Source organism: Anas platyrhynchos, chromosome 13 (genome assembly GCF_047663525.1).
Source record: "Anas platyrhynchos isolate ZD024472 breed Pekin duck chromosome 13, IASCAAS_PekinDuck_T2T, whole genome shotgun sequence".
Taxonomy (NCBI): domain Eukaryota; kingdom Metazoa; phylum Chordata; class Aves; order Anseriformes; family Anatidae; genus Anas; species Anas platyrhynchos.
In genome coordinates, this window is record NC_092599.1 from 13,882,197 (window position 1) to 13,898,015 (window position 15,819).

Below are 15,819 nucleotides of genomic sequence, written 5' to 3' on the forward strand. Positions count from 1 at the left end.
AGGACAAGGCAGAGGAGGTGGCAAGGGGCAGCGCGGCCTCCGCAGGATCCGGCTGCCCGAGGGGAGCCCCAGGGCTCGGGGAAAAAGCCCCAGGAGAGGCACTGGGTGAGTGGCCAAGCAGGCAGGGCCTCCAAGGGAGGGTGTCCTGCTGCAGTCTTTGCTGCAGCAACCAATTCCCTTTGCAGAGACCGTATCTGGGTCACTACATGAAGCTGATCAGCACGAGTCTGGCTGCAGGAGTTTGAGATATCCCTCTGAGCAGGAGGATATCACTGTCCCCTGCTGCCCCGTAACGATGTCCAGAGGAAAAAGCCTTTTATTTTCCTGGCGTTTGGCCTTTGTAGGGTGCGACATGGCACAGCCCCACCTCTGCTGCAGGCAGGGTGCAGGGGATGGGGCTGCCGTGCCCTGAGGGGATGCTCTTTGGTCTGTGGCCTCCCTCCCCTGAAGGACCCGTCCTTTTAGGTGTGTCGTGCCAGTGCCAGGGGTTTCACGGCGCTGGGTGCCCGCCCAGGGAATTGGGAAGTGGCAAATGGTTGCTGTAAGCCCTGACAGCTCGCTGAATGTATAGGCTCAGAGGGAATTAATAGCAGAGATGAGCATCATTTGTTGTGCCTCGGGAGCAAGGCAAACAAGTGAATTTAGAGAATGAATGCTCCGAGGCGGTATCAGATCTGCTTCTTCGATTATACTGTTGCTGCTGCGAATGTGTATTGATAATTGGTTGTGTTACCAGCTCTGCCTTTTAGTAAGGCTACTTAGCACTTCGCTGCTGTAGATCTTCTCAGCTGCTTACAATTGCACTACACTTGGAAGCGTTTTGGATGAAAATGGGCTGTCTCGAGGCGTTTGATTTTCCTGCCCCCCTCACCTGCCACCATTCCTTTCTTTTTTTTTTCTTTTTTTTTTTTAAATTCCAGCTTGGTAGTTTCTGTTGTTTTGCCCACGTTAATATCTCCCTGGCTCCTGCCAGCTCCCAGCTCAGTCTGCTTCCCCTGCTGGGCTCCTTTCCGCGGTCGTGCCTGGTCCCTGGCTCCCACGTCCAGCCCCAGCGCTCCCCACACTCCCGTCCAAGGTCTGCAGCCGTGACCCCACTCTCGGTCCCCATCCCTGCTCCACTGGGGGCTTCAGGGGCAGGGCCGCCAGCCCTTCTCCCCCTGAGCACTGGTACGGTGACCCCAAGGTCACTGCTGGCACAGATTTCCAACCCGCGTCCCAGAGCAGCGGGTCAGAGGAGAATTTCAATGAGGACGGCTGTCTGGTGTGGACGAAACTGAGTGCAAAAACGACGAAGCAAAGACTCCTTCATAGCTGAGGAATCGTTCTATGGCCGGTGAATTCTCCCTCACGTTCAGCTTGAGGAAAAACCCGGTATGGGAAATGTCACCTTAGATAGGTAAAGCAACCCAACGCGAGTTGTTCCACTGGAGCATTTCCATCCTACCCTAATTGCCCGGAGCGCTGCCGCTCATCGCCCTGCTCTCCTGTGCACGTATGGTCACCGTTAATTCATGCTGGATTGCTCTAATTAGCGCCGATGAACTGCCTGGCCAGGACGACTGCAGAGCTCCGCAGCTGCAGGGAGCGTGGAGGAACATCTCCTGGTTTCTTTTTCTGTTTCTCCTCCCTTGCAGACAGGCACCGTTTCTGCCCGTAACCAATAGGAGCCAATTTTCTGTTTCATAATAGGAAAGCACTAATGTCAGGACGCCCTCCTTACCCAAAGCGTTCTCCTTGAAGGTTGCTCCTCTTTGCTTTCCTAATTGCCGCTGCTCAGCTGGAGGTAGCGCGCGCCTTCCAAACACATTATTTTGTTGTGCTGTTACTTACCAAAGGGGAAAAAAAAAAAAAAAAAACAAGAATATGAGAGAATATTGCTTTGCGCAGAGCTTTCCCCGCTTTAACCCTTTGTGTGCTGACGTGAGATGCTTTTCTCCGGAGCAGGATCTGCCTGCAGCTTTGGCTGGGGTGGGACACCTAAAACCCATCCCTGCTGGAGCCTGCGGGTGCCTCTGCACCGTGGCCTCGTGCTGCAGCATCCCCTGCAGTGCAAGGCAGGAGGTGCCAAAATGATGCGGAGCACAGGTGGGTTGGGGACCAGAGTGGTTTGAGAGGAGCCCTTGCAGCAAGAGCCTTGACTTGCTGCGTGTCTGCTCGCTGCTCTCGCAGGTCAGTCACCACGGGGGAATTTAGGGCAGTGCAGTTTTCTCCAGCAGCTTCAGGAGCAGTTCTGAGCCTTCTGCGTGCGGTCCCGCTGGTGGAGGAGCGCTGGGTTACCTGTCCCAGCAGCTCGGGGATGTGGCTTGAATCCCGCAGGGTTTGGTTGGGTTTTGGGTAAAACTAGGTGCCTGGAGCAGAGGTAGGATGGAGGGACAGCATGTCTGGGTACAAAACCGATGAGGGAGGAGTCCTGTTAGGAATTTCGTAGTGGTGTAGAAGAAAGGAGGAGCTCGGGCAGAGCAGGGACTGCAGTGAGACTTGCAGGAGGCAGTTGAAACCTGCAGATTAACCCTGCGGGTCTGGAGGGACCGTGCAAAGCCAAAAGAGCATCCTTGCGCTTTGTTCAGAGCATTCTCCTGGGGATTCAACCTCTGAAACCACTTTGTTTAACCACAAAAGGCAAGGGGAGGCTGGGGGGGGGGGGCAGACCCCTCCTCAGCTGCTTTTCAGCGGGCAGGGCTGCTTCCTGCTCAGCTTGTTACCTTATGGAAAAGAAAAAAGGGTGGGATAAGTAATTCCACAGTGTATCAGAACGGTGTCTTCTGTGGCGTTTCCATCCTGCCCTGAGCTGCGTGCTGTGCCCCATCTCACCACCTCGCTTCCAAAGAACATTGTCAGGTCCTCTGGGCAGGTGGGGCGCAAGGGTTCAGCTCCCAAGCAGGATGCAGGCTCGGGCCGGGGCTAGGTGTGCGTGGCGTGGAAGTCGCAGTGAAGTCTGGAGTCAGCTGTGTCCTTGGGGAGGCCCAGGTCTCCTCGGAGGGCTTTCTGCTGCTGGATATCTTCATGTCTGCAAGTCCCGATATTTGCAAGTGGGCCAGGAATATTCGGAGAGAAGCAGGAGGTCTGTGGTATGCGCCGCATGATTTTCTTCATGCATCTTGTTTAAGAAAAGATAAATCACGAGGACTTCTTCCTAATCTCAGATGATTGCAAGAAGCTCTTCTCTTCCTCCCTGTATTGGTGGCACCTGATTGTGCAGACGGAGAGTTAACAGATCAGAAAATGCTCTGAGGAGGTGACCGAGAGGTTGGCGACTCAGAAGCCTTGTGCTGGGACTGCTCCCTTCTCACCGGGGCAGTGCTGATGCCCACCGTGCTCCCTTTGGGGCTGCCTCTGTCCTCCAGCTGAGTGACGTGGCTTGGCAGGGCAGGCTCCTGGGTCTCAGCTGTGGGTTTTGAGTGCAAACACTCAAATCTGGGTAACCTCACCTGCCCCAGACGTGTCTGTGCCTCTCCCCGCCTTCCTCACCAAGGCCTGGCTGGGTTCTGGGCTAGCTGGCAAAATCCTGTCTGTCTGAGGGTGCCACATCGTTATGGCTTGCCTAGAGCTGAGGTTTTACCCCACGTCCCCTGCTCCCCTTGCTGCAGGTCCTGGCACCCGCTGCTGCCTGTGTCGGGGCTGCCAGGCTCGGTATCGGACCTGGGAGCTGCCGGTGGCTGTAGGGGTGTGTGGAGATGTGGAAGAGCACAGGAGGAAGCATGGTGGCTCTGTGGGACTGCTGGTTTGGCCCAGCAGAGCTGGGCAGCAAGGTGGGCAGCTCAGCTTTGTGTGAGGGGATGCTTGTGGCCAGCACGTGTGAAGGAGAGGAGCTATGAAGCAGGTGCCTTGCGTTTTGCTGGTTGCAAAGCCTTCCACCACCTGATTTCCACAGCTTGCGTTGTTGCCTGATCCACATGGCTGAAGTTCTTCTGTGGCAGAGGTCTGGCTTTTCTGTGGCAAGGCTGCTGTACAGCCCCGTAACACTGACTGTCTGCCTTTTGTTTTCCTCCTTAGATCTACAACGAGAACAGAAACCTGTTTGAAGTCAAGGAGAATGTGCCCAGGAAGTTAGTGGAGAAGGTTGCAGGAGACATCGAGAGCCTGCTGGCCAAGAAAGTCCGTGCTTTAAAGGTAAGACGATGGGCCTGTGTGGCAATGCTCTGAGTGATACATTCAGTTTTAAGAAAGGTGTTTGATGCTGTTGTGGCGTTATCATCTCGGCTTCAAAGTAATTCCTCCAGTTGTGTGGCCTTTTCTGGGAGCTGCATCCTGCAATTGCTCTTATTCATATGGATGTTTTCTGGAATATGTCTCAGCTGTCGTGCAAGGAAGTGTGGGTCTACTGCAGGTATCTTCTGGATTTTTATTTTCTGGATTTTTAATCTTTTCCCACTGGCATGTTAACACCTGAAGGTGCTGCCACAAGAATACGAGTGACAGCAAAAGCCTGGCAGCAAATTCTACCCAGTCATTTAACTGGGTATGTGGTAAGTGGGAGCAAAGGTGCTTCCAGTGTGCCTACAATAGCTTATGAAAGCGTTTCAGACAAGTAGGGTGTTTTTTTTTCCTGTTTAGGAGAGCATGAACTGAAATGTTTGTGCTGGTGCCTGGCACTTGAATCCTGTGATTGACTGCGTGTGTGAGTTGCCCTTCTGGGTGCCTACGTACAATTCCAATCTACTGTCCTGTTTTGTAATACTCCTTTTAAAATGAGTTCACTTTATCTGTAGTGGAGCCAGGTAATCTACTCGTGGTGCCGGCGCTGCAAAACCCGGCAGTGGCTGTAACGAGGCAGCAGCAGGGCTCTGCTCCACCACCGGGCAGGGACGAGCCATTGCCTTCCTGGAGAGACGCAGGCACTCTCACCGCTGCCATGGGGTTGGGATTTTCACATCCAGGAGCTGCAGCAGCCTCTCAAATACCTGCCTGCAGCGAGCAGGATGGAGCCGTGCAGGGCATCTCTGGCAGCACAGTCCACTGCAAGTGCTGGTATGGGGTGAGAGCCACCAGGAGACCTCGGAGCAGGTAGCGTGGCTGGTGTCTGCACATGGGGTATGGCCACAGAGACTCCGGGTCACCCCTCGGCCTGACAGGCAGGAGTGGGAGCACAGGACAAAGCCCCGTGGTGAGGGGAGGAGTGGTGCTGAAATAGGTGCCGAGCTGAAATAGGGCGGTGAGGGGCCACTGTGTAGGGTAGGGGGGTGCCGAGTCCTGGGGGTGTCTGAGTCAAGGACCGTCAGAGGGTGACAGGAGGTGGCTGCAAACGTGGTGTGCCCCTGGGCTCCGGCGCTGGGGACAGGGCAGCAAGGCAGAGCTGTGCAGCACGACTGTGCTGAGTGGTTTCCACAGTGGCATCTGAATTCCAGCTATGTTTTTTCCTACCCTTTTCTATGACTCACAGATTCAAAGAGAGTTTGTGCACCTTCTGGCGCTAGGACCTGTGCCTGTGGTACAAATAATCTTGTTTGTCTCCCGGTTGGACTTCCTTTTCCTTTGGGTTTTTGGCCAGGAGAGGCTGGTGCCTTGCTAAGGGCTCACCTGCTGCTGGACCTAACCACAAGGAGTGGTTGTGGCATCACTCACTGGGCAATCCACACGTGGTGCTGCTGGAATCCACTGACCTGAATTAGTCCTTTCCAGAGGGCTCCTTCAGAGCGCAGCTGCCGGATGGGGCAGTCTCATACATCCAGCTCCCCTGTGCATCCTGGGTGTCTCGGGTTGGTGGTGCTGACAACATCTGGAAATGGAGACGGGTGAGAATTTGGACCTTCTGAACATCCTCCACGTTGTGCTAAGCTTCTCCAAAGGACAGGGGCTCCCACAGCTTATTCCCCTCTCCAGCCTGTGTTTTCTTCTGCCTGAACTCTCCCCTTCGTTGATTCATCTCTCACAGCGTTGTTTCCTCCCCTTCTCTCATGACTCACAAAAGTGATGATGACTTCTTGAAACATATTTTTCAGCATCTGAATCAGGTGGGACTCCGTGTATCAGGGAGGGCAGGTGGGGAGGGAGAAACGGAGCCTCTCCTTGAAGTACAAATTGCCACGTCACTCGTGTGCTTGCTCTGCTGAAAAGTTGCCTCCCTGCTTCCTTTCCTGCAGAAGAGGGAAGGGATGTTTCCTGCGCTTTGATGAGGCTCTGCAGGACAGTGCTAGCCTTCAGGCACACAGAAGGGATGCTCAGTGCAGGAGTGGCGCTCTGATTTATGTGGTGATTCAGCCCAGCCATCAAAGAGCTCGCTTCCCTGTTTCTTAGTGAAAATATGAACGTGTCGCTATGGAAGTTCAGCTGCGTGCAGAGCATTCATTAATGACACTTGGTTTCTTACCAAGAAACCACGCCTAGAGGCGTGTTGCGTCTCTAGGGCCAGAAGTCGAGCACAAGGCACTAACAGGTGGCCGTGGTGCTGCGCCGTGGGTCTGGCCCTGCAGGACCTCTGACTTCCCACCTACATTTCAGAGGAGTTGCTGGGGCCAGGAGTGTGTGGCAGCGAGGGTGATCGCTTCCAAAAAATAAGTCCTCTGTGAGGAGCTGGTTGTTTGGTTGCTGCCCTTCCCTTTTTGTTCCAGACCACCATACCTGATGTCGGCCTCATCCTAGGACAGAAAAATTCCTAGGAGGATGTTTTTGCAATTCCCACCTGTTCCAGAACAGCATCTCCAGCTGGTTCCCAGGGGGCTTCTGCCTTGTGTCCCATGCAGCAGCCTCTGCTTGGTGGGGATTTGCATCAGCTCTAGCTTTCCTTTTCCACGGTGTCCTCCAGTGTCCTTTCTCCACAACAACCTCATTGCTCTGAGCCTGCCCTCACAGTCTGCTTTAGGGTCTCTTTTGCATTATGAGGAAGTTCAGGGGTGAGGGATAAGGAAGGAGCAGAGCAGGTGGGTACCTGCACGGGTACAGGCTCAGCGGGCTCCTCCTGCCCATGCTGGTGAGCTTGCGCTCATTAGGGCCAAGAAAAGCATCTTCTTTTACCCTGTGGAAAGGAGCGGGGTGGCAGATTGCCAGCTGACTGCTGGGGAGTTAATGCCTGTGTGTCATCCCTGTTGTGTTTTCCTTGTGCTGGGAATCACAGCTGGCTGGCTCACGGCTCGACATCATCTGAGACTGGAATTCAACAGGCTGTTTGTTCGCCAAACGTGCTCTTTTGCCACTCTTCTCCAGCTTAATTTTTCTCTCTCTTCTTTGGTGTCTCAGTGTATTGCAGCCATCCTGGCTTTTCTACGTGTCCTGAAAGACGTGTACCTACAGGCTAGGACTTCTCTGAACTCATTTAGGGGTCCCACCGCCTTCATTTTTGTCTTCCAGGAGTCCTGCTTTCAGCAACGCTGTGGGCTCGGGTGACTCGGAGCATAGGAGAGTCAGGAGTGCCTCCTGCCCCGTTAGAGTGTGCTGCTGGCAGGGCACAACTGAGCCAGGGCAAAGCTGTCACCTGGGGGAACGCATGGGCTGGGTGCCACCTCTGTGTCCCCAAACCTGCAGGGCATTCTGCAGACCCTTTGGTTGCCTTCTCTCAGCGCAGCCTTTCTCATTTTCCCCAATTCCCCAGCTTCCTATGCCACTGTACCCAGCCACTTGTCTCCTCCGCGTGCCCAGAACGAGTGCCTCTCTCCTTCCCTGCACTTCCCACATCCCTCCCTCCCTCTGAGGGCTGCTGCCCTTCTCGCTTTGTGCTCTGCTGTGGCCCGGGCTCGGGTGGCTCCTGGGTGCCACACCGTGTCCCCACAGGCCCCAGCTCCATCGGTTGCCCATGACCACCAAGGAGATCTCCACAGCCCGGACCCGCTTCCTCATCTGTCCTGGAAACTCACACAGCTGGGATCAAAGCGAGAGGCTGGCAGCGGGGCTACGGAGGTGATGAAAGACTTCGGGGAGTGTCAGTGCAGGTGGCTGAGGAGTTGCTTGGCGTTACTTCTGCCGCACAACCTGAACGCCTCAGATAATTCTGTTGCTACCAAAGCATCGCTGCAGTAAAAGGTCGGTGGTGGGGAGCAACCCCAGGAGGAGGTCGTTGCTCATGGCACGCCGTCTCGGAGTGCTCCCCCTCTCCTCCAGGTCTGGGGACACCCCGGATCTGTCGAAATAGGTGAAGTGCACGAGCTGTGCCGCAGAGTCTGTCCCTTCCCAGAGCTCCGCAGACTGGGGGAGAAGGGAGTTGTGATTTGATGGAGGAGGCGGATGAAAGATGGAAATTTTAGATCCTAGGCTATGTTTTAGGCTTGTTTCTACTTTTTATACAGTTCTTGTGAAGGCTGCTTGGGATGATGACTGCTTCATCCTGCACATATTTAAACACAGACAATTTGCTTGCCTCCTGAGAACGGCACATCCCACAGTTTACCGAGTGGGTTATGCCCTGAAGCGAGCTATTTATACGCTGTGACCTGCCTGAAGACTGCTGTCTGTGCTGGCGTTCCCTCCAGAAGGAGACCTCCCTCTCCATGAAGCACGGCACAAACCCCTGGGTGCTCTGGCACCAGGCACCGCAGGGCACTAGGGTGGAGACGGAGCCGCAGAGGGGCCCGGGGTGGCCTTTTGGCTTTTTGGCAGCCCGGTCCTGGCGGTGAGGCTGGCAGTGCTGGTGTTCCTCCCAGCAGGTCTTCATCCCACTGCGGTGCACGTGGCAGAGCTGGGGCCGCCCTGCAAGACCTGAGGATGTAACTGCTTTTGTGAAGAATTCAGGGTGAAGAATTCAGGGTCTCGCTGTAGGATCCAGGTACCTGTGCTACACGTCGAGCAAACGGGCAGCAAAGTGGCATTTCACGCCCCAGAATTGATGGTGTCTGCGCGTGTAGATGGCACATGTGTGTGTGTTTTGCAGCAGGGCTGGTGCACCCAGCGTGGCTCCAGGCTGCTGGGAGAGCTGGCAGCACTTAGCAGTGGTTAGGGGAAAAGTTTGCGGCTCTTGTTTGTTCTGTTGTTGTGGAATTGAGCTGCCTATTTTTGTTGCTATGTATTTAGCTCCCGTGTGGGCTGAGCTTGTGGGGAACAGGAGGGCTTTGGTAGGAGGGTTCACCGCTCCTGCTCCTTCAGCTGAGGTGTGAGAGCTCGCAGTGTTTTTCGCTGAAGGCTTTGAGATTTTCCTGCAAGAAGATTAGGAAAACCCGCACTTGGCATTTTCTTTTGCAGCAAAATGAATCACAGAGTCACTAAGGTTGGAAAAGACCCCCGAAATCACCTGGTCCGGCCGTCCACCTATCATCCACCAAACCGTGTCCCTAAGCGCCGCATCCGACCTTTCCGTAAACACCCCCAGGGACAAAGGAATACAAAGGAAAAAATCTGGGGATTTTCTGGTTTTCTGCCAGCGTGTAGGAATGGCTGGAAGGGTTTCCTGGGGCTGGGGAGTCTGAGCTTTAGGAGGCGGTGGCGTTCCCCCCTTCCTTTGCCTGGGACACTGAGGAGGGGTGGCTGGAAGAGCCAGGACTCGGTGCGCAGCGGGGATGTTGGTCTGGAGATGAGTAAGGCTGGAGTTTTCCGAGTGCGAATCTCTCAGTTTTGTCTCCGATTTCCACCTACCGCCCTCACGTTTTGGGTTTTCCCCCTTCCTGGCGTTTTCTCCTCGCCTATTCCTTCCGACGTGAGGGTGTAGGCAGCTCTTGGCCGTGCTTCAGGATCCTCTGGCGGCAGGCGAGGGGGAGCTGGGCGTGGGGCTGCAAAGCGCTTCCCGAGGCAGCTTCTCGGGGTGAGAGCTGGTCCGTGGGGCCGTGTGGTTGTGTTTCAGTCCCAGCTGAGTGCTCAGCACACCACTGCTCGGCTGGGACGGGTTCCAGGCTCCATTTACAGCTGGCACGAGCATATATCAAAAGTGCAGAAGGGATTTAATTGGACAGGTTTATCCCTGTAACAATTCCGATCGCCCCGAGATTTCCCTCGCAGGTACGTGGTGAGCAGAGCCTTTATCAGCTCTTCTGCTTCCTGATAGGGACAATAAAAGGTTTCACTTGTCTAAAGAGCTGCAAAAATTGGCACGATGGAAGCATCTCTCAGCCCTCTTCCGAGCAGCTCTGTCAGAGGAGGCTCTGCCCTTGCGGTGCGGGCAGCACCCTGGTTTCTCTTCCTCCATCCTCCTGGAGGCTGCCTGTGTTTCTGGGGGGTTTGGGGGCTCCACCACGCACATGTGGCCCACGTGCACGCTGCTCCGGCTGCACAGCAATGGGCACGAGCCTCTGGCTTCGTCCTGCGTCCCTTTGGCACCCGTGGAGGAGGGCCCACGACCGGCATCCACCTTGCTTCGGCTGAAGCAGCGACCGGTACAGATGTGGTCTCTTCACCTTGGGGATTAACAGCGACAAATCCGTCGCTCTTCCCACTTTGCTGATTGCCACTTGGTGGCTTTTGTTCCGATTCTATTTTTAATTCCCTCCTAATCAAATCCTGGCCGACTGTCCCCGTTTATTTATTTATTTGTTCGTGCACATATGTGTGTGTGTGTGTGTGTGTGTGTCTTCTGCCGCACGATTGTTCTTGGGCTGGACCTGCTCCAGTAATCCAATTTGAATCCAATCTCCCAGGTCTGGAATTCTAATTTACAGATTGCAGAGGGGAGCCGAACAATGCCCGCGCACCAGGACGGGGGTTTATTGTCTAATCTAATCAGGGACCATCAGCTGTTTGTAACGAGTCTATCAAAACTGTATTGGGCCGGTTTGCTGGGCGATGTAACCGGCTTTCTTAATAGCGCTAACACGATTTAGGGCTTCCTGCACTTTCATGCAGATTATGTTGAGCGTTTCCCTTTCTTTCCCCCCGAGTGCCTGGCAGCAGCCCAGCCCCACGTGCCGTACAGCTCCGTGAGCGCTCTGCGGCTGCGGGGCTCCGCGGGGCTGCTGCGATCCCACTGGGACAATCCTGAACCCACCGGGGTCTCAGCAGCACAAACACACTCCGAGCTGCGGGCAGGGGGCTGAAAAGCAGCGCTTCTCTTCTTCTGAAACCTTCAGTGAGTCTCCCCATGGGGTCTGAGCCTTCAGGGTCCTCAGGCTGCCAGCAAGGAGTGAACGGAGCAACTTCTGTCCTCCCCTGCCCGTGGCAGATTGAGGCTGTTGCTCACCTTCACCCTGGGCATTCGCTTTCCAAATTTCGCACAGCTGCAGCTCGCAGCTCCTTGGGCAGGGGTTTGCAGCCTCTCCAAAGCAGTGCGGCGCCACCCGAGTGAAGATATCGAGGTCCCGGAGCCCTCCGAGGCCGGGTGAAGATGAGTTGTGCTGAAGGAACATTTTCCTTTCCTTCCTAAAGCACCATGTTGTGTCTTTGACAGCTTTGACAGTTCGTGTGTTGTTTTCCAATTTCTCCTGGTTTCTGAAGCACTCTCCGCAGAGGTGAAGGTAACCAAAGCCATTGATGTTTGCAGGGAAATTCAGAGTGTTTGCAGTCCTCAGCCGGCTCAAAGCTCGGATCCATCCACTTGGTCCTGAGCCTCCAGCTCCTTGGGGCTGGCTGATTCCATGCACAGGGGGGTTGTTGAAAAGATGCTGACTAAAACTTAACGGTTTATGGACAGGTGCCAAAATGGTGAGTGAAGGGATAGAGGAGTGGGTCTCTTTTGCTAAGGAAGGAAATTTTCGTTTAATTCTCTGTGAAGCAAATTTTGAACGCAGTTGGGAAGAAATGATTGCAATGGTGGCAAACTAAAGGAAGCCATGCCACCGAGAAGGGGATTTATTTGAATTTCCTTGGTTGGTTTCGGCATGAGAAAATCCATTTCCATGGCAGATTGGGAGCTGGAGTGGCTTCTGTGTCCTGTCCGGTGGCCTCAAGACTCGGTTGTGCGTGGTTGGAGAGGGCAGGGGGGTCTTTGTTCCCCTGGGATTACTGCCAGTGTTACGGGGAGCATGCAGCCCCACATTTGTGGGTCTGGTCCCCATGCTGGGAAGCTCGGCCCCTGCTCCTGTGCTGCTCATGTCCTTGGAGAGCTCGCTGAAGCCAAGGTCTTGGCCGGAAAAGGCTCCCACCCATTTGTGCTCTGGTTTCTTCTCATGCCTTCTCCCCTGAATGCTCGAAATGCGTCATCTGGGATGGAAGGCTCTTGTATTGAGTGGGAATAATTGACCTGGGAAGAAAAATTGAATCATTTTGAATTCAATTCCAGCTGAATGAGGATTTTTTAAGGGTTTCATCCCTAGTTGAACCAAAAAATCAATTATTTGTATGGTTCTGTTTACGGACAAGTAGGGAAGTTAAAGGCTCTGATGACTGAGGGGGCGGAGGCTTGGTCCTGCAGGTTAATGGGCTTGCGTGAGGCTTTCTTCTCTCAAAAGCTCTCTTCAAATCCCACCTTCTTTTCCTAAAGAAAGCGGATTTGGCAAAGCCCCTTTCTGCAGCCCACAAAACACCGACCAGCACTGGCGTGGCTCATCTCGGCGGGTGTCCTACGGCTCGCACAGGCTGGGGACGCTTGCCCAGCACCTGGCTTTCCCTCTGTGCAGCTGTGCGAGCCTGAAACACGTCGGTGCCCAGCTCTGCCCCACAGCAAGGAGCTGCCCTAAGATTCCCGGAGCAGCCGATGTCCATCAGGTGTTTGAGTGCTGCTGTGGCAACGCGTAAATCAGCTGTGACATCTAGCAAATCTTAATGAAAAAAAAAAAAAAGGCAGCAAGAACCTAAACTGCACGTACAGCTGTGATAAAGAGCCAGAGATAACGCTAAAGAGATGCTATCAGCTTAATGCAGGTTTGGTGCCAGCGTCTGAGGTCTGCTCTTTGCAGAGCAGCCGTCGGTGGCCGCTGGGATTGCAGCAGCAGGCAGAGAGCTCCACGCGTCCCGGCCCCCTGGCACAGCGGGGAGAGAAAGTGGTAGGTGGTAGCAGCAACTTCCCTGAAGTTGTGCTGCGAGCAGTGCTTCGTGCTGCGCACCAGTAGATGGCACAGCTTTTATATCAGCTAATTATAGAGGGAGAAAAGCGGGTCTGAATGCTTTCTGTGGCCAGTCGTAGCCGTGCCTGCCTCTCCTCTCAGCCAAGCGAAGCCGTCTCTGCTGATTGAGGAGGTCGGGTGAGATGGCAGAAGATACTGAGCTTTGCAACACCTGGGGGGGCAGTGGGAAACCATGATGGGGAAGAGAAAGTAGATGGCTGTGCAGTTAGAGGAGCATGGAAGCAGGTAAGCAAGCCTCCAGGTGCTGGTAGTTTGGCTTCCCAAGCTCACTGCGGCAAGTGGTGAGCTCCTGTAGGAAATTTGGCTGCTCCAGCTTCATGCACGGGGAAACTGAGGCCTGGAGACACCACGCTTTGTCCTTGATTCCGCTGGGAACAGGAGCTGTGCTTCCTAATTAACTTCTGGGACGTCAGCTGCAAGGTGTCCTTCATGCTGAGCTGCTACAATAAAATCTCCCTGGAGCTCAAAGCTCTTTCTCCATGCTCTGTTTGGGTTTGGCACCATTGTTTCCTGGCCCGTGCAGGCTTTGAATGTGAAACTTTTTAACAGAAAACATGAAATACGCTTGGTCCCCTTCTCTCTTCCACGAGATTTTTTCCAAGCCATGAGGTTGCGGGGCAACCTTTCCCCTATGATTCAATCCAATTTCAAAGAAAAGTTGGCCAGTTTGGGACCTGCTCTAACTTTCTTTGCAAGTCCTCTGTGTCCCACGGAGACCACGGCTCTAGTGAGAAGATCTGGTTTTGTGTCACCTTGATGCTTCCTCACACGTTTTGGTTAAGAGCACCCTGTGTGTTTGCTTTTGCCAGCTCCCCCAGCGTGTCCCGGGAGACACCCAGACCCCAGGCTGGAAGCAGTCTTTGCCCCTAATTTCTGCCTGCTGAGGACCTTCTCACTGCTGAAGCAGTTTCTTGCAAGGGGATGGAGTGGATATGTCTCAAACCTCGAGGGCCTGGAGTGCATGTTGAATATAAAACAGTGTATGCATGCACCGCTGTAAATAGAGTTGTCACTCTAAAAGAAATGGGGTTTCCAGTGCTTGTCAGATCACTTTAAAACCATTTTTTATTACTAGATTACGTTCTCAGATAAAGTTTATTGTAGCAAAAAAAGAGGGAAGGTTTAGGATTTGACTGCAGATTTGGAAACACACTTAAAAATTATGAAGTGTCTTCGAGCCTTAGCTGAGGACAGCCTCCCTGCTTCAGCGTTTGCCTCCCTGGTGGCTCCTGCCCAGCTCAGATAAAGGATGATATCAGTGCTCAGCCTCCCCCAGCCTGTCACTGCTTAAACCACGCGGTGTGATGCCGTGTGGACACTGGCAGAGAAGGTCCAGCTCCCAGATTTGCGTCCTGCTCAGGGACAAAATCCCTTCCAGGGTGTCCCTGCCCTCCGGGAGCTCTGCCCAACACCCCGCTGCCCATGTGCTGCTCTAACACCACCGCCCAAGGGAGGTCTCATCAGCCCCGAGGATCGATCCTGGCCATGTGTTGCCTTTCTTCTTTCCCTTCCCTTCCTCCACAAGCGTTGCTCCTAAAACATTTTTGCTTTCGTTGTATCCTTCATGCTCTTACTTGTGCTGTGTCTGAAAGCAGAGGCACCACCGGGTTGGTGTCAGCTCCCAGCAGCTCTCAGTAACATCGCCCTGTCTGAGACACTTCCATCTTCTCCTCCTCATTTTCTCTGGCAGTATTTGTCTACCTTTGATAGGCAGCAGTGGAAGCGCGAGCAGGATGTTGTTCTCAGCTGTTTGTTTGATGCAGGGCTGTCCTGCAGCGTACCAGGGAAAACAGCAGCCTCCTCCTCCCACCAGACCGACTTCAGAGTGGCGTTGTTTTGCATCCATCTGCTCCATCTACTGTCCTCGTTTAGACACCCACCAAGTGCATCGCAGGCCAGAGGCTGTAAGAAGCAGCGATTTGCAAACATGATCCCAACACTGCAGTCCCCAGTGATGTGCAGAGTGAGTGCGGCACGGAGGGGCAAAGAGCCCGGCAGGGGTGTCTGGATGCAGCAGAGCCGCTGCCTCCTCGCCACTTTGTGGGTTTGAGCAGGACCTGGCTTTCTTGAACGTTGCACAAGGACTTCAAAGAGAAGAAAGTCAGCTGGATTTAACCCCTAGATTGGCAGGGAACCGTGCTTGCCATAACATCTGGCTCCAAAGAGCCAGGTTCATTTGTGTAGGGATTATTGGGGATGGTCCCCACTGCCGCGCTGTTTGAGGGGGTTCTCCCGCACCCTCTGTCTCCCACTCAAACCCAGAACCTCTGCAAGGTCCCAGTTTGAGGAGCTGCTTTGCTCCTTCTGTGCCGAGCATCCCTAAAACCTGCGCTGTAATAGCATCCCTGCTAATTATATCACTGCAGATTTATTTCATGGTAATATTATTGCTGGCCTCAGGCATCACCGCTATCATCGGGAAACATCGAATGATCGCAGCTCCTTAGCTGCCTCCATTAAAGCCGGGAGAAGCGTCTGGGCCTGTTTATAAGTTTTGCCTTTTGATGAGAGCCGAGGATTGATGAGCTGGTGGATGTGAGGTTCGCAGACTGTGCCCTGGAGGGAAGCTTGCCGAGTCACAGCAGCCATAAGGTGCAGATGGCAGGAGCGCTGCCTGAATGCTTATGCAGCTTGGGAAGCGGGGAGCGAGTCGGGAGCGTCACCTTTATCTCCGCAGGGCAGCCCTCGCCCCCTCCCGGGCTCTGAGCAGCAGCCAGCACAAAGCAGCGGTGCTGCTTCCCAACAACAAGTGGGGGAAAAGGGCGTTTTCTCTGTTTTTTTTTTTAAGCTGGAAATCAAATCCTGGGGCTGGCGTGCTGGATCCCAAGGCATCGTGCTAAGAGCGTGGCTGGAGGTGGGTGCCAGATCTCCAGGGTGGTTCTGTCCCTGTGTGCCGGGCTCGGTGCTGCATCCACCTCCAGGACGGGACACAGCTGGTTCCAGAGACCCGATAGGCACCCTCCGGGGG

General features: G+C 54.3%; 1 protein-coding gene across 5 annotated transcripts in view; it reads left to right on the plus strand.

Annotated features, from left to right (window-relative positions):
- Positions 1-15,819, plus strand: part of CACNA2D2 (calcium voltage-gated channel auxiliary subunit alpha2delta 2) — a 168,481-nt gene that overhangs the window by 66,939 nt on the left and 85,723 nt on the right. For all 5 annotated transcript variants that reach the window (XM_072044169.1, XM_072044171.1, XM_072044170.1 and 2 more), the window contains one exon: positions 3,994-4,110. In XM_072044169.1, the coding sequence (XP_071900270.1) occupies positions 3,994-4,110 (117 nt within the window). The remainder of the gene's footprint in view (positions 1-3,993; positions 4,111-15,819) is intronic.